At 36.4% G+C, this 17,800-nt stretch overlaps 4 protein-coding genes across 20 annotated transcripts in view; 2 read left to right on the forward strand and 2 right to left on the reverse strand.

Annotated features, from left to right (window-relative positions):
* br (broad-complex core protein) overlaps positions 1–6,641 on the forward strand; it is a 42,284-nt gene extending 35,643 nt beyond the window's left edge. For 8 of the 17 annotated variants that reach the window (XM_066284302.1, XM_066284304.1, XM_066284300.1 and 5 more), the window contains exon 9: positions 1,730–6,641. In XM_066284302.1, coding sequence (XP_066140399.1) covers positions 1,730–2,160 — 431 coding nt within the window. In that variant the 3' untranslated portion in view covers positions 2,161–6,641. Of the gene's footprint in view, positions 1–602; positions 864–1,729 lie in introns of all 17 variants that reach the window. The other 9 variants (XM_066284316.1, XM_066284321.1, XM_066284323.1 and 6 more) reach the window with 3 other exon arrangements.
* A 124-nt stretch (positions 6,642–6,765) lies between these two features.
* On the reverse strand, positions 6,766–9,291 carry NO66 (Bifunctional lysine-specific demethylase and histidyl-hydroxylase NO66). Its single transcript, XM_066284299.1, has 7 exons — positions 8,337–9,291; positions 8,033–8,285; positions 7,844–7,971; positions 7,653–7,782; positions 7,338–7,598; positions 7,074–7,279; positions 6,766–7,015 (listed from the first exon to the last, which is right to left on the reverse strand). The coding sequence occupies exons 1-7, from the start codon at positions 8,950–8,952 to the stop codon at positions 6,861–6,863; spliced, it is 1,749 nt and encodes a 582-aa protein (XP_066140396.1). The 5' UTR covers positions 8,953–9,291; the 3' UTR covers positions 6,766–6,860.
* Positions 9,292–9,364: 73 nt separating this feature from the next.
* Der-2 (Derlin-2) lies at positions 9,365–10,896 on the forward strand. Its single transcript, XM_066284328.1, has 5 exons — positions 9,365–9,659; positions 9,968–10,198; positions 10,266–10,388; positions 10,441–10,604; positions 10,668–10,896. Exons 1-5 carry the CDS (start codon positions 9,567–9,569, stop codon positions 10,816–10,818), a joined length of 762 nt encoding a protein of 253 aa, XP_066140425.1. The 5' UTR covers positions 9,365–9,566; the 3' UTR covers positions 10,819–10,896.
* A 259-nt stretch (positions 10,897–11,155) lies between these two features.
* Positions 11,156–17,175, reverse strand: LOC136340324 (protein phosphatase PTC7 homolog). Its single transcript, XM_066284327.1, has 6 exons — positions 16,759–17,175; positions 15,119–15,298; positions 13,354–13,505; positions 12,854–13,018; positions 12,502–12,640; positions 11,156–12,449 (listed from the first exon to the last, which is right to left on the reverse strand). The coding sequence occupies exons 1-6, from the start codon at positions 16,982–16,984 to the stop codon at positions 12,400–12,402; spliced, it is 912 nt and encodes a 303-aa protein (XP_066140424.1). The 5' UTR covers positions 16,985–17,175; the 3' UTR covers positions 11,156–12,399.
* Positions 17,176–17,800: the final 625 nt, after the last annotated feature.

The following is a 17,800-nucleotide window of genomic DNA, read 5'->3' on the forward strand; positions in this document are numbered from 1 at the left end:
TTTTCCTTTCTTTTCTCTCTGACCGAATCATGTATGTTTTCCCCCTCTGCGAGGGGGAAAAAATACATGGTTGCCAACACGGCGAGTGTTGCCACCATAGAAAAAAAAAATGATCGGGAGTGATAATACGTCGCCAGCCATTTTTCCAAACCGCACACTCAAAATTCCATGGTTGCCAAATTACATCTGCTTCTTTGTACAAGTCTTATTAGATTATGCTACTCGAAACTGGAGGGTTGCCACCTATAGTCACCGCACACCTCACGTTGGCATATCTGCTTAGGTGGTGGCTCTCAAGTGGTATCCGGGTCATGGGAAACAACACCTTCTTGGGAATACCTCTCAAGGTTCGTTCTAATGTCGTCAAATTAACGTCCCACCAGTATGTCCATTGTGGCGCAAACGGGGACTGGATACTTACAAAACATAGTGTGCACAGATCGCGAGTGTGCGGTCAGTGACATGGCAGATGGCGATTCTCGTAAAAAAATCAAAAATACGGACCTGGTGGCGACACTCGCGGCAGTACCAGACCAGAAGGGCCTTTCCGTACACGTAGTTGCTCTTTTATGGACTAGAACGAACGCTGTTTCCTTTTGCAGGGGTATCGCCCAAGAAGGTGTTCACTTGCCAACTTTGCGGCAAAGTGCTCTGTTCGAAAGCCTCTCTGAAGAGACATATCGCGGACAAACATGCAGAACGACAAGAAGAGTACCGGTGCGTGATTTGCGAACGTGTCTATTGCTCTAGGAATTCCCTTATGACACACATCTACACGTATCATAAGTCCAGACCTGGGGATATTGACATTAAGTTTTTTTAGCCAACAGAACAATTCGAGTTTTCCACCACCAATTTTGCAGGTAGATATCTTCGCATTCAGTAAGACTGCGTGAATGGTTCCTAAGAGGAATTGCCTCGAAACTTGCTCATCTCGACTCCTTAAACGCGAAAGATACCAAACTGACCCGAGGGCAGCAATTCACAGTTTGCGACTCGGCCAGGCTGTGCGGTAGGCCACCCAACATACATCTAGTCCGAAATTTTTAGTTATTTCTAGTATTTTTTTTTAATTTTTTACGCGGAAATTTGGTTAGTTTTGGCAGCGAAATTACACTAATTGCATCCGCAGTCGTAGGGCGAACTAGAGGCAAATCAGTCCTAGAAGCAGTGGCGTTATCGCAAGTAGCTTGGAGTCGTTTTCTGCGATTTAGGAGAAAACAACAAAATTTTATTCATCAGAAACGTGATTTTCCTGCTCACGCCACTGATGTAGCACACTGTATCTTAAAATTTAATTATTTTCCTTTTAATTCGGCAATTAAGCCTCTTTAGGAACCATTCTCATAATAGCTCATCTACTCGAACATGATCACGTTTTACTTAAAATTTAAAAAATATGGAGGTAAGTACAGCTTTCTTCCCGTTAAAATTAACTTGAAGCCGGAAACAGCATAGGCAACCACACAAACGAAAACTTCCATTAAGGCCGTTTTAGACTATCCAATTTCCCATACTAAATACTGAAGGATCTTTGAACTACATCAACTTTCCCGAATTAGATATTCGAATAGCAAATTTGGCGTACTTCAATATCCTCTTCAAGGAATTTGATCGTCTAAACAAGCATTACAGTGATTTTTCGGATTTGTCCTGACCACCAATTCTCAACAACGCCTTCCATATTTCATCATGTTTCGTTAATCGTGCTTTTTGTCCCGCCCTCCAGCCACCTGCAGTGTTGCCAAATCCGCTCCTCAGCTTGACGCCTGCTTGTCTTCGCCGTGTGACCAGTCGCTACGCATGCTCTTTTCCCCACAGCCCGCCCTAAGTAACGATCCTCTTATAGGACCAATGAGGATGCCGCCTCCGACCAGCGGAGGCATCAACGAGCCGCAAGAGTGCCCGTACTGTAGGCGCACCTTCAGCTGCTACTACTCCCTCAAAAGACACTTCCAGGACAAACACGAGCAATCTGACACGTTATATGTATGCGAGTTTTGCCATCGCCGGTACCGGACTAAGAACTCACTGACCACGCATAAGAGTCTTCAGCATAGGGGGTCAAGTGGTATGCTGAAACGGCTTCTGAAGACAACCGCGATTAAGAGCGTGTTGGGGGTGGCGGCCAGCGTCAGCCCCCCACAAAGGCCCCAATAGGTCGTATTGTAAGAGGAAATAACGTTGAAGTTTAATGTGTCACTGCCCCGTTGGTGACGGCCTAGCATCCACGAAAGTACAAAGTAAAACATAATGAAACTTGTCTATAGTTTTATATACGATTGTCCTTCCTTTGGCCAATGGAAATTATGTATTTTTGAAGAAAAGAAAAAGAAAATATTGTATTTAGGGTGTCGCCTAGGAGTGTATATCGAATTCCAATTATCATCAATCTTATGGCTTATTAAATACAACAACTAGAGCAATGTTCAGTTAATCACGCAGGTGAACGGATGAATGGAACGTTTTCCGGTACCACCAACCCCAAATATGTTAGGAAGGTCACTAAACGTATTACGTGTGCAGCCCTTTCTAAGTTATTAGCATTTTGTTGTATTTAATTAGCGCTTTAATTAAGTAAATTATATGGAATACGTATATATTTGACAAGGACCAGAATTAGGAGTAGAAGCGGTTTACTTCACTTCTTCATTAATCAATTTAGTCCAATTAAAAACTTCAAAAATCACTGAAAAACTCCTAAAATAATAAATACAATTTTTCAACCCAAAGTTTATTGGAAACCCGTTCCGATAGATGGCCCTGGTGGTCTGGCACTAATAACTCTGTGGATTCCCGGTAAGTGCCACCACCTCGAAAATTCAATGAAATCGAAGAAACGTACCTTCACCATTGTCAAGAATCAGTGGCTTTGCTATATCGCTCAAAATGTTTTATCAAATACTTTTGTAGCTACTTACAACTTGATGCGGAAATGGCGTAGAAACTTTTTTCTATAGCTTTTAAATCTTATGTAGTTTCTTAAGATAGAAATTTCGACCACTAAAAAAATAACAATGTTACGGGCATTTTTGTAATTTGCTCATTATGCCTTCTTAAATACTCTTTACAGCTCCTTCATATTTCACAGTTTAATCTCTCGGCACGAGATCTTACAAAAACTGGAAGTTGCATTTTTTTTCTCAAAACCGCGAGGGAGTCTATGGAGGGGACCGCATTTAAGAGAAAACACCATCTTTAATCGTAATAAAAATTTTAGGGGTTTTTTAGAAAAGAAGTTAGAAAGCTTGTTTTTCACGTCTACTACCGCCAGGCTGGTCCCTGTCTAACAATGTTAAATCCCAAAAATCAAATCATATTGCGCAAAGAATTCTTATTACATATCACCCCTGACCATATCAACGAGGGCGTCTAGAATATACAATTTCACTCCCTGACACTTACATATTAAACGCACCTAAAGACTATCATTATTCCTTTTTATCAGTGTTTCTGTGATTATCTCTGTCTTGCAAACATGGTTCTTCGTCGTGGCCAAATTTAATCGTTGTGTTTATCGTAATAAAATATTAAATTTCTTATCAATCACCTCGTATATTTTCTATGAGAGATTCAAAGGTGATTGTATTTTATTAAGGTAAATGCTCCAAGTAATCCATTGCTCACAATTAGTTAGAAGCAACACTAACGGTAGGTTTTCTCTGATGTCTGACCTATTTGGTAGGTCTCGTATAGTGTTTAAACTTAATTATTATTACTGTAAATGTACGTAACATATTATGTTAAAACTATTATTATTAACTTGTTAAGTCTAAATAAAAATTAATAATTCCCTTTATATCTGTGAATAAGTGTTTCACACTAAGAATTTTTTCGAAGTAAGCTTTAGAGTAAGTAAAACTACTTGAAGGATATTTTCCTAATCTACATATCTTCCCAGGGTTATTATTATCTTTGTATATACAACATATGTGCCAATTTTTTAAGTAAACTTTGGTTAATTACAATAATTAAATATAATTAATTTTTAAGCCAGTGTAAAGCGGTGTATGCCAAACGCGTTTGTCTGCGTGTTCTCAAAAGGGCGCGAGGGCAAAATTTATTGTGATTACGTTTCGAACTTATTTTAGTTAAGGAGATACGAACTTGTTGAGGAGTTGTTATTTTTTGATATTTTTTAGTGAAATTTGCTGTGATGGTTTACGTTTAGGTTTGAGAACTTCGAGAACATGCAGGCGAACTAAATTTTAAAAAGTCTCGACAACAAATCATCACTAAAATATGTCGCAGAGTATAAAACACCATTGTGCTTGTCAATATTATGCAGAGTGAGTCAATATTTTCTCACATACCATAAGTGAGAACGCGCAAATGTAATGAATTTTAACGGGTTTGCAAAAAAACTGCTACAGTTCTCGAGGTGTGTCTATGGGTTTATGTGGACCGTGCGCCCTTTTTGTCAATCCAGTTTTGGGTGGTCTAAATATGCCCTTGAAATTATCTTTTGAAGCAATAATTTATTATCTGTTTAAAGATTTCTGTGCAAACACAGAACCAAAACATTGAAAAACCACGGAAAACATTAAAAAAAAAAACATATCGCATCAGCTGGAATGAAGCAAAAAGCGCATTCCAAGAGATGACGCTGAATTACCGGAGAACGAATGAGCTGGGAAGTATATGGATAAATGTTCGGTCACCAATATATCAAGAAACTTTTAGGAATTTACGGTTTTTCATTATAATCAATTATTTTCAAGATTTTAACGCTTAGTTTATGTAGGATAAATTAAAATAAGTATTTATAAATTTTATTTTTATTAACCAATAAAATTAAATTAAATATCACTCAAAAAATCTTTTATGTCTTAGGGCTGCAATTCCAAATTTAGTCAAACTTTGAGCTTGCTTTTGATCAAATTCGAGTTCCGCGGAGTAAATATTGATTCACTAGTAGTTAAAATTATTCTGAATTGTAAAATCAGGTGCTTGGAACCCGATTTTTCAGGGGTAAAAAATCTATGTTTTCATGGAGATTTTTAATTCACACCTTGATATTTCTACCCTTATATACCAATCTTTGAAATAGGCATATTTGCTTCATTCGCAAGATTTGTTATCGTAGACTAGGTAGAGAAATTGATCTGAACCAAGTAGGCACGGTTATATTTTAAGTAAGAAAACCGTTTAAGCATACATTTAATGACTGTATCTTTAGTGCTGTGACTTTATTAATATTTACAAAACGTTTGGGATAAAGAAAAAATTATTGTCTGAATAGGTTTAAAAATTTTTTGTATAATTTATTTAATTTTTTTATCGTTTGTGATATGGCCTTCCTACCAAAGACCCTTCACTTTTTTGTTAATTTCCGGAACTGTCCCAATAACGCGATTTCTATACGTGCCATTGCAATTTTTTTTGAAAAATCTATAGGGTATAAAACAGTCAACAAAAGACTTTCGCACCGATGGCTGGTGGGGTTTGTTTACGCCCGTTTTATGCTCGTCTTCTAATAAATCGCATCACAGTAGGTACTTAACATAGAAGGGGGATTGGAAGGCGCGGCTAAAGCGGGGGTGTACGAAACCGAGGATGTATAGGTTGTCCTTTAACTGTTTAAGTGTAAAAAAATTCATTTTGCTAATGATTAAATAAGTTATTAGAGTAGATTTTTACGAATGTAAGCGTTGATCCTTATCATTAGGAGAACTAAAGCATATCTATGTTCAAGACATGGTATACCTAGAACACTTGAAGAGCAAAGAAAATAAGTATATCAAGCCAGTATTAACGTTTTTATCTGCATTTTTTAAATAATATAGTGGACCTAAAATCGTTTCACGTTTGTGGCAAGAAAAAACTGTTTTACCTGCAAATATGTTCCACTCACATTTACAATAATTATTCTGAGTCTAAATTCACTCTCAGGGAAATGCGATATACCTCTATTTTCATATAAATGTCATTTTTAGGCTCGGAACGCACATTCAGACAAATCATCCAGCATCAGGTTTAAGCAAAGTTGAAATAGTTTTAATAGTCCCCTCATGAACACTGCCATATAGCTTCGAGTCCATGATTTGTTACATTCGAGAAAGGGCTTAGAGCTCTAAAAACAATGAAACAAGCTGCCTTGATATCAGTACAAGACATACGTTTAACTGCAAACTATGACGGGGGTGTTCGGCCCTCAAAGGCCAGGGCCTTCCTAATATGAAAATATTACCTCAATACTCAGAATATCCGCAGATGTACTTATATTGTAAAATGTATTTAATGTAAGAAAATTAAACAAACTTCGAGAGACGAAACTGTACAAAAAAATGATACATTTTGGTTTATGTCCAATGTAATGATGATTCATCTTAACTAAGTAGTTTTTGTAAGTAATAGTTACTTTCAACCGTCACAAACCTGTACATACTTAGTGTTTTTTTGCTTTCGGGATGCGATTTCTTATATTATTTTAAATTATTGAAGAAATAACCTACAGTGCTTCTTCGATTGAGCATCGACGTGGCCCTGATAGTGTTATCGGACATAACCGCTTCCAATTCTATTTTTAAGGTTTCATTATTTAAATTTCTTTTTGTAACAATTATTAGAAGGCTAATAATTTTTGTTATAAATATTACGATATAATTGTTGGTGTAATAAAAGTATTGAAACAATCTTAATAGTGCTGTTTCATTATTCACCGGAGTCAACAACAAATTCGCGGTCGAAATCAACATTTCATTATGATAAGAATGAGGAGATCGGTACCGTGACTAGTTTTGAGGAAGTAAAAAACACACATAGTTATCCTTTACAAGATAAAACTTTACAGATTTTATTTTTGACAAGAACACAACAAAAGTCTCTAACAATAAAATCTTAAATTAATCTGAAATTTATTAGTCACTCTCGCTTTCAATTTCTTCACGCTCACTTTCGTCATCACTGGCAAAACTCGGCAACGGACCTTCAGTAACTACTAGGCCATGCTCCCAAAGTGAAGAAACCAGGCCCAGCTTTTCTATCTCGTCTTTTATGGGCAAACTATTCACTTCTAAAGAATAATTGAGTAATTAAATCAAAAACAAATGGAACCTTAAACAAAAACATACCAATAAATTCAGGATAACTTTTCTGCAGAGCCTCAATTCCCGGTATCAAAGAATTATCGATCTCCAGCCACTGTTCCTCCTCTCCGTGATAAGTTTTCGCATTATCAGTGCAGAAATATATTTTTGAAGTTTTGGAAGACTCCTGGACAACCCTTAAGGCGTAATAACGCAGGAGGCGCAATCGAACTTCTGGGCTTATTTCAATTCTAAGAATTTGCAGAGGTTTTAAAGTAAAATTTTACCAAAAGGATATTTTGGTTATACCTGTTAAAAACCTTGCCATTTTTCATGAAATCCCCATCATATTTGCAGGTAAACTGGGCTTCTTCTTTCGAATACAGAGGAGGCATGGCATCATGCATGAACTTTCTTCCTAAATTGTCAGCAGCTAGGTCAACATCTAAATAATCAACTAAACTGGTCAATAAAGTCTTGACTTTATCCAGAATAATTTTCCTTCTGGCTGATTTATCATTTTTGTTCACCAATCCTATATGTTTAAGGTAGTTTAATGGCAAACCCTTTCTAGAATAATGAACAGTGTAATATGAAAATGTATAAAATCCAAGAAATCCACACCTGAATTCAACATTTTCAGTGGCAGCTTTCTTTAATGCAGCTGGTATGGCCTGTTCTAACAAGTCAGCATAAGCAGTATGTTGGTACATAGAGATAGTAATATGCAGGGAATGTTCATCTTTGGTTCTGCCTTAAATGTTATATGTATATTGCTAGTAAAAGAGAAACTGAATAAAGGCTTAAAGTCAAACCTTCATGTATTGTGCCTCTTGGGAAATACATCAAATCTCCAGCTTTCAACTCAACCTCCATAAATGGGGCTCCTAATTCGTCATGACTAAAGTTCTTACTGGAATCTCTTGCAAGAACATCTTCATTTCTTATAATTTGAATTAAATAAATGAATAAAAATTGGGATAAATCAATAAATATTTACTTACTTTGGCTTATATAATTTCCAATATTTGGTTCCCTCTAACTGCACTATAAATGCTTCTATATCATCAAAATGAGGGGCAAATCCCTGACTATCAGGAGGAGTGAGGTATACATTAGTACCCACCATAGTGCCAAAGTACTCTTGCAAACTGGAAATCAATGAGTGCACATTATGATCATAAGTGTGAGGATTCAGAACTCGAATGCTACACCCATTGTTGTAATAGTCCCACAATGTTGAAGGCAAAGCCCTGCCTAAATTGCTACAGTGATGAGAAATTCAACCTTAATTTCCCCAGTACTTACCTTCTTCTTCTATGACCTCCTTTTTGTTATTTTGATAAGTGACTACATCAATATTGCGGGAGAAATGCAAAGAGCATTCTCTCAAGATTTGGTCGAGTCTTACCGAGCTGAAAATTTGACTGTAATAGGTAGGGTCTGATCTTTTAATGTGTAACACGTCTTTTTCCCAATTCTTCGTGAAAAAATTTTTTACTTCTAATGGATTTATAAGCCATTTGAAGATTGCTAGACTGTGGGTAAGAGGATTGAATCCAACAGAGTGTTTTTCTGGGGGAGATATTTTAGGTTTTTTCTTGATGTTAATGTTACCATTGGAAAGCTTGCTGTGTTTTGGTTCATTAATTGGTACCAAAGTAGGAATTTCATCCTCAGAGCTAGAGCTTACTTTCTTGATTTTAAGAGAATTCTTAACTACTTTGGGTGATGACTTCTTAAGCTTCTTTTTGGGTATTTCGCATTTTGGGGATAAGCCTTTGGGCGGCTCTTTTTTAAGGTTTTTAGCACGTTTTTTACGCTTCAACACTTTAGCTGGTAGTGGCTCCTGTTTTACACTGAGTTTTTTTTTCTGTTTGTTTTGCTTTTGGTAGATTTGGAAGGCTGATAGCATTCCATCCATGGCTGAAGCTGACGCTGACTTATATAGATGTGAAATTGGAAGGTTTAAGATAGGTAACTTGAGTTCTTGAATTAAAATAAAACGAGAATTGGAACCACCAACTGATGAAAAATTCAAAATATTTTTCTAAGGTTATGTTTGATTTTTATTAACACGTGATATGAAACTAGGGCTTTTCACTTTCATTCTCTCGGATTACACCCTATTTACGTAGATTTGCAAGTAATGACTCGATAATACAATATCCGTTAAAATTTAAATAAGTTTCGTCTTTTTAAACATTAATATTTTCTCTATTTTCCGTTTTACGTATGCTAAAATTTCTAATGACCACCAAAACACATTACGTCACTTCCAATTACGGCTAACCTTAAAGTCCTAACCCAGTAGTGTCATTGTCACGAAATGTCATCGACTCATTTCGGTTTGTTGATTTCGCGATTTTTACACATTGATGTGGCCAAAGCGCAGATTACAGATTAAAGTGTAAATTGTAATAAAACCCTTGATGATAGTAATTAAAACCCCTTAGTAACCGATTAACTATAGTTTAGTGTAATGTCGTGACGTAGTTCTATTATTTTGAACCTGTGATTACGGATCAGGGCAAGGAAATGGCTTATCAATCGCTCAGAAATGAGTACTTTAATACACCTCCAATTACGAGGGCCTACACAACTGCTTGTGTCATCACAACTTTAGCTGTGGTAAGTGTTTTAGTGTGCACTTTTAACGGTTCCATTTCCGTCAAATTGCAGTCCTGCAGCAAGATCTTAAAACTTATTAAATTAACCATGAAACACTCAAAATAATCTGATATCATTAGCTTAATTTGTTTTTAAAAATGATTGATAACATGTCTAAAGACCCATAAATATTGTCACATACAGGTATATGTCCTGAGACCCTTTAACCACTCAATTTCCCCTTTTATTTAAAAAGTTAAAAACTTTACATCAATTAGTTTACTATCAGTTCAAGTAAAATAGCACTTATTCTGAGGTGTTTCTTTCAGCAATTAGAACTAGCTTCACCATTCCAACTTTACTTCAACCCTATATTAATTCTAAAAGGCCAGGTATGGAGACTGGTGACTACTTTCCTGTTTTTCGGCACCTTTGGCTTCAATTTTCTATTCACAATGATATTTACTTACCGTTACTGCCGGATGCTGGAAGAAGGCTCCTTCAGGAACAGATCAGCAGACTTTTCAATGATGTTTTTGTTTGGTGCAAGTCTCATGACTGTATCCTTTGCTAAAATTTATTTTAAAATTGCCATCATTACAAGTTTTCTTTAATAGTTCTTTTCAGATAATTGCATTCTTTGTTAATTTATTATTCTTAGGTCAAGCATTTACCATTATGTTGGTTTATGTGTGGTCAAGAAGAAATCTCTTTGTGCGAATGAATTTTTTTGGTTTATTGAATTTTCAGGTTAGTTCTTTTAATGAGAATGAGATAGGATGTTGATAGCAAACATTTTTAGGCGCCCTACTTGCCTTGGGTTTTAGTAGCTTTTTCAGTGTTGCTGGGTAATGCAATATACATAGATCTAATGGGCATAGCTGTGGGGCATATTTATTACTTTTTGGAAGATGTGTTTCCAAATCAAAGGGGCGGATTTAAGATATTGAAAACACCACATTTTCTGTAAGATCATTCTCAACTCAATAAATTTAATTTTTGGTTTATATTACCATTGGTTGCCTCTAGGAAAAGTTTATTGGATGAATTACCTGAAAACGTAGATTATCAGAGACTACCAGAAGACAACCCTGGAGGTTTTGATTGGGGCAACAATCAGCAAAATGGAGATGACAACAACCGAGAAAACGAAAATCAACAAAACGCCAACAATCAGTGATACCTACCTTTAACTGTACCCATTAAATGTAATTTCTTATTGTTTTTTAGTTCTAATAATATACTATTAACAAAATAATACTTTTTTTACACTTGCAGTGGTTGAATTGCAGCTCTATAAGAACCTTTTAGGTGAAGAAAAATTTGTCCAACATTAGATTGTAAAGAAGTCTCGTCGCATGTTTTGCTATTTAGATTGAGTGAGATGATTAAACTCATTAGAGTGCCTTTTATATCTTTTATACATAAAAAATACAGCTTGTCCAGACTATATGGGCCCCTATTTTTTGACTAAAAAATATCAAAAGACAGGTTGGGTAATGAAACACTGGAGAAAATGAGTTAGATCTTTTTAATTAACAACTATTTATTTAAACTATGATCAGCACTTACACAGTTGCAAAGAAACAAGTGAACCGAGTATATTTAACGTTATTACTATATATTTAAGCGCTTAACTGAAACAGTTGCCAAGCAAACGGGCCGACACAGTAAACTCCAACCTAAATATTAGGTAAACGCATTTGGTTTAAGCATCACTAGGTTGTACCTGAGCGGATCTCTAAATCTTGCAATTACGGTAACCGAAGAAGAGCTACAACACTCCTTTAAACCATACCTTAACAGATTACATTAATATTAATTATTCAGTCTCCTAAAAAATGGGCCCTGAGAAGGCTGTTTAATGGGTTTTTACAATCATGTAGGACCTATGGGGAGTTGTAAGTTAATATAGAGGGTGGTTGGGCTGTTCAGTTGAAGATGTTGAGACGTTTTGAAATGAAAAATAAGGGGAATCATAATTGGAATGAAGTTGCATTTAAATAATGGATGAATTTTTTACTCAACTGGAAATAGATCGTTTAGTTGGTGTAATACTTTATTAATCGAAAACAAGTAGCGCCATCTAAGAATAAAGTCGTCAACTATGAGGATTTCTTGTCAATGGTGTATACAACCTTTTAGCAATAATTAGGAACACAGGATTGTTCAACCTCGGAATATCAATGATTTTAGAAAGATCGAATTTATGTTAATTTAGGGGGGACTTGTGGAAAAACACGATAAAATTTCTTTGTCGTTCAAATAATAGTTTTAAATTGAAATTTCCTTGAAATTTATATGTGGCAGCGTCGCTACAGACTCGAGAAATGATATACACACTATTCGAACAAATGAACACCGCGCTGTTGCCAACACCCCCAACTCGAATACATTCAAAGTCAACATGAACGGTCCGACGTAAACTATAATATACGAAGAATTAATTCCAAACCTCAGGTACAATGACAAAAAAATTATCCGACTGGCGATCTGGTACAATTTCAAATAGATCAAGACTAAATCCAATTTAAAGTCAAAATTTATGTAAAAACCTTTAGCCATTAAAGTTATCTCAGACCGCCCTAAATAGAACTAAACTGCACTAAATATGATTAGAACCATGATCTAAACTTCAACAAAACCTAAGAGCTAAAAGTTTGAAAACAAATCGAGGACGACACGAATGGGAATGGAAAACAGATATGAACGCGGCGAAATTATAAATAGTCAGAAAATGGATCGAAAAATGTAAAAGGTGTTATATTGCAACCGTTGCTAAGATCACTGTTATGTCGTCAGGTTTTCCACCTAAAATTTCAATTTGTACTAGTAGCTTTGAAGGGGCAAAAGGAATACTTACCGATTGTACTGATACCGTTGGCGAACGCTCGTTCAGCAAAGGGCGATACAAAAGTTTTGTCAAATGAAAGGCTGCGCGCCATCCATGCTATCGAGTTAGCTACCATTTGCAATCTACTGGCGCAACTTTCGCCTTGACACTACAAGTAAGCGTTCATCAAGGGACAAATTCCACAAAATGAAAATACATGTGCCAAATTCTTTCGAAATAATCGTACGATGACTAAACATGTGTCTTTTTCCAAGAATGATAAAAAATTATGTATAATATGCGACACAATATAATAACAATAGTTTTTATTATGGCTTACTTGACCCGTAATAATCGCAGAAAGTGGCAGACGTTTACTTACTTTAATTAGTTCATTTAAAATGATATTCTGTGGCAGATTGTCGAAGACCCCGTCAGTTGCGACTAGAATCACGTCACCGTCCTCGACTGGGAAATTATCACTAGAGGCCAGTTCGGGACGGTCGCTGAGCACGTCGGCTCTGTAGCCGGGTGGTGGCAGTGAGAGCTAAAAAAATGATGAGAATAAATTAAGTTTGAATTTTTTTAACGATCGCACAGAAGTAGGTACCATGGATGTGAAGTAAGTGATAAAATTGGAAAATGGAAATTTGCAACCAAATTCTTCCGACTGAGAACGCATTAACGTACGAATTTATCGTATCTGATATTTTACGCAATAAATGAGGTCTTTTTCAACGACCACCCTGTATAATGGACCAAAATAATTTCTTGCCATTGATTCCGAAAATGTCGTGATTCAACCTGACAAAAAACCGGACATGAAACCTTGATTGCTGGTGGGTACCAATTGACTCTAATAGGCTGCTATTGACGACTTACCTGAAAAGGTGTATTAAAATAATGTTGCTGTTCCTCGGATCGTCTAATCACCTGACCCTTTCGCACGACCATGAATCCACTATCGCCTATATTGGCCGTATACAGGGTGCTGTTCTCTCGGTTTAACAGTATCACACATGCCGTACTACTTCCTGGGAAAAATTCAAATATGTAGAGAATTGATTATTAGCCGTTCCTGAGAATCTGACATTTTTCGGTACGCATATGGCAAAGAATTAGCGCAGATCGCGGAATATAATGGGGAATTGGCGGATTTTCACACGTTTTTGACGCTTTTTTAATACCAAAACGCGCTTTTTCTTGCACATTGTATTGACTATTCTTGTTTCAATTTGCCTTTGCCGGTTTCCTCTCATTCGTCAGATTCGCTCACGTCCGTTCCCCGTGTAAAGCACGGACCGCTCGACTTCTGCTAATTTTCAGTCTCCTCCTGCATTAAACTGGTATTTACAAAAGAACTTAACAGAAGTATGTGTGCTGTTTTATGCACAAAGATGCTTCTTGAGTTTTGTTTGCACTCTCCAATATGTCCATTAATTCAAATGTGGGGATTTCGCATGTTTTAACGATATGTATAAGTGGTGTTGAGTAAAGCTAAATCTTGACACACATCCATTTTCGACGTCATTATTCGCAGTTTGACTCGCTATGCGTACTCAGCACTTTCCTAACTGCCGCCGCATATAGTTCGCACTACTAATTATAAACATTTTCCGGGAATCCTATGGGTATGTATCGTGGTTACCGAATCATATCTATTAATCAGCGTTTATTTAATACATAAAACATGTTTGATGAATAAAGGAGAAGCATCTCTGCTGACTGATAAGCCGGCATGCCTTAATATTTGAAGGCAGCTCTTTATCACAGGCCACGAGAAAAACCGCAAAGACGGTTGTTAAGCTACTGGCTGTAAGGAGAATTACTACTATCCAAACTGGCGTTTTTACTATGCGAAAAATGGGGGATTTATTAGATAAATTTATGGCTAATTGACTTCACCACATAGTCAAGATTTAAGAAGAAAAGCGTAAATTTCCACCGCGCGCTGCTTTTTATCCCACTCACACAACTCATAGCAATAAATAATTCATTTATGAACAGATAAATAATGCTAATGGAGGATCTCGCAGGAATTTTTGCAGCAGAAAAATGCTTCGATCGGGTCATTACCATTGCTATTATTCAAGAGCCAATTCAATTTAACAACTAATGCGTGATTTAGAAAATAATTAGCAACCAAAGCAGAAAGACGGATTGAAATCGACCGTTCCGGTGATTTACGCTGGCTTTCACATTTTTGGCATGGCACTCAGCCGCAGGTTGAGTTATAATTTCAGACACAAGAGAGCTATTTTTGACAAAAATCAACCTCCCGATCACATGACGTCGATCACGGGACCAATCGATGCTACTGGGTGTTTGTTTTTAGTTTATAGGTATCGCGTCCCATGACCTTAGACAACCGCAGCGATCGGACTTAATCGGAACATTTTTGCTAAAACAAATTGGGGTCAAAAGTGGATTTCCAAAGTCGTATTCCGAGAATACTAGGCAAAATATTTGTGAGGATTGGGTTAAGGTCTGCTTATCGGCACCAAAATAAAATAAGAAATTAATAAATAACCGATTTGTTTGTTTAACTTGTTTGTATCAAAATGAAGCGTCAACACTGATGAAACCAAATTAGCACTTTTCGCTTTCGGTCACGCGGCAAATCTCCACACATACACATACAACTTACCTAAAATTGCTTTCTTATTATGTAGTAATTCGTAATAACTACTAGCTAATAACTCTGAAGGGTTGTTGGGGGTAAATCGTCCTAAATTAACTAAGCGCTCGCAGGTTTTCATGAGGTGAAGGGAGAATTCCCCGGGGTCGATTCCGTATGCCCTCCACCCTCCCACACCGTCCGCCACACCTAGAAAAAAATACATTCATGTAAATCCTCTCAGTAAAGAGGTGGAGCTATTTTGGGTAGTTGTGGCAAGTGTTATGATAACGTTTGAGGTAGTTTCAGAAAGCTGAGGTTGACATCTTCCTCACATGCGATAATGAGCTTTGTAGCCAAAATATGAATAAATCAACTGATAATAAATGATTAATGAATGGGTCAAAGTTATGGTACTGTCTTTCATCGTCCGTGGATTAAATTTTGCACTTTGAAACCATCTACTCAGTTTTTCTTGTAAATTGCACATATTTCCTGACACAGCCATATCTTACGGTTGTTGATAGAGAAAGAATATCAGTCAATAAATTAACATCAGAAATCAACTGGTCACAAATTAAGACGGTCATAAATCCATATCAGGAATATGAAACGTAATAATTGTTATTGGGCTTTTTAAATGATTTCACTCATTATTTATAGCTTGCTGTAATTTATAAAGCAGCACCTGTCATGTTCCCTCAATTAATTACATAATCAATGCCTTAAATCAATAGAATTCATTCATCTCAGCCCTGATGGGGATCCCATCAGTTTTTCCATGTACTCTTGCAAGTTGATAGTTTTGGAGCCATTCCTACGTCAGACGTCGTTTGTGTTTACTGTTAAAGAATGGAGGTTTTAATACATATGTGGCAGGTGATACCACTATGGCAGGGAACATCACATGGACAATGATGTAATTTGCTTGTAGCAGTTCTACACTTTGTAACCTCCACTCATCACTGGGATAAAGTAGGGCTGTGTCAAGTGTGAAAGGCCCAAAAAGTTTCATTAATCTCCTTGCTAAATGATTGTCAATTTTGCATTGTAACTTAAGTCTGCACTTTGCCTGCTTTGCCTCTTGTTCCAGAAACATTGGGAGGGAAAGAAGATTGAATAGCCATGAAAGGCATGTTTTTCTTTTAACAAACCTCCAAGAATTCTCACAGATTGCATCCATGGAAAGGTGATTACTTTCCATGTCGTATGAGCCAAGTAGTTTTACATGGTACAAACTTATGTTTTGCATTTCACTTCTGTGCCTTTATATTCAAGTATCCACATCACAATTCCTCAGCAATCTGTGTCTTATTCAGAAATTAACTTGAGAATGGTCAGTCCTAAAGCAGCCTCAAAAATGGGGCTAAGGTGTAATATTAAAACATACACGTTTCTAAGCAAACTAATAAAGCTTCTGGTCACAATGCTTGCATAAATTACTAAATAATAGTTAGAAGAAATATTAAGTAAATCCAGAAGAAACTGGTTGAATCCAAAGTCCACCTAATATACACCAAATTCAATCGAGGTTTTCCCTTTGTGATTTAGGACAATTGGGCATTTTTTAGGTGCTCATTAGGCATTAGCTTAAATTAAAACATCTCTCATTTATAGGAACCTATGCAAATTAGTCCCCCAAGAAGAAAAAGTTTATGTAGAAACCTTACCCAAGACTTCCGCGGATTTGTACCTTGCCTTGAACCAGGCATCGTCCCCAAATTGTCCGTGGACCAGTCTTTTGATTCTTCTCTCCTTTGAAAAACCACACACCGCGGACACTAAATGAGGCTCAGTTTTCTGCTGCAATTTCGGGTCCGTTGCAGTAGAGAAATTGTGGATGCCACTGAATAGAGCGCGTGATATAAGGCGTCCAGTTACGAATAATGAGTGCATTATCTTAGCGAGCTAGTTGCAACGCATTAGTTGAATGTTGAATGGGCTCACGGAAACGCCGTTAATCACTATTTCCGCATTTTTGCCAAAAAATACGCGGAGCTACACAAACGAGTCAAAGCAAAGTCACAAGATCACAGAGGTGTGGACAGAGGCGCAGAGGTTCGGGACGGGGACGCGACGATATTAAAAATGCACGAAAAAAAACAAATTTCAGCTGGGAAAAAATAATTGACATTTGACAGAATGAGTACTCCACTGTTTCAAACTTGGCTGTAGACAATGTAAACAAAATTAAAAAATTAATTAAATGAATTTAAAAGTTAATATCTAAACTACAAATACATAATGTGGGAATCATTTATTATCACAATTACAATCGAGAATTTTTTTAATAAGTATTTTATCACATTATTTTACTTAGGAGACGAGCGGTGAGAGCATTCGGAAAAACAAAATTTATATCTGCTATGAAAAGATATAACCCATCTTGCTTGGAATGTAATTAAGAAATGTGACGCCACTAAGTACCACAGCATATTTAGTTTAAAAAGCAAATTTACAAAAAATATAAATTAACTCTGATTTTTAGAGTGTAATTTGGGCATTTAACTACACAATTATTTCAGTTTTCAGACCATTTATACTTCAATCTATACCATTTGAAAAAATAGAATAGTTAGTAAAAGGTAAAAACAATAATAAGGAAGTCCGCCAAACATAGATAACTTTTTATAAAATGACTATATTGAGACTGCACAACCATGTTTTGCCTTGAAATTTATGTACATCGCTTTAGCGTTTAGAAGGATTGAA

The sequence above is a fragment of the Euwallacea fornicatus genome, chromosome 7, assembly GCF_040115645.1.
Source record: "Euwallacea fornicatus isolate EFF26 chromosome 7, ASM4011564v1, whole genome shotgun sequence".
Taxonomy (NCBI): domain Eukaryota; kingdom Metazoa; phylum Arthropoda; class Insecta; order Coleoptera; family Curculionidae; genus Euwallacea; species Euwallacea fornicatus.

Coding starts and splice junctions, on each gene's coding strand:
- NO66 (XM_066284299.1), bottom strand. CDS start 8,952: ATGGATGGAATGCTATCAGCCTTCCAAATCTACCAAAAGCAAAACAAA. Junction 8,286..8,336: donor GGAGGTCATAGAAGAAGAAG/GTAAGTACTGGG, acceptor GTAGCAATTTAG/GCAGGGCTTTGCCTTCAACA. Junction 7,599..7,652: donor ACTGAAAATGTTGAATTCAG/GTGTGGATTTCT, acceptor TCATTATTCTAG/AAAGGGTTTGCCATTAAACT.
- Der-2 (XM_066284328.1), top strand. CDS start 9,567: ATGGCTTATCAATCGCTCAGAAATGAGTACTTTAATACACCTCCAATT. Junction 9,660..9,967: donor TCATCACAACTTTAGCTGTG/GTAAGTGTTTTA, acceptor TGTTTCTTTCAG/CAATTAGAACTAGCTTCACC. Junction 10,605..10,667: donor TTGAAAACACCACATTTTCT/GTAAGATCATTC, acceptor GGTTGCCTCTAG/GAAAAGTTTATTGGATGAAT.
- LOC136340324 (XM_066284327.1), bottom strand. CDS start 16,984: ATGCACTCATTATTCGTAACTGGACGCCTTATATCACGCGCTCTATTC. Junction 13,506..15,118: donor TAATAAGAAAGCAATTTTAG/GTAAGTTGTATG, acceptor AATTTTTCCCAG/GAAGTAGTACGGCATGTGTG. Junction 13,019..13,353: donor ATTTTAATACACCTTTTCAG/GTAAGTCGTCAA, acceptor TCATTTTTTTAG/CTCTCACTGCCACCACCCGG.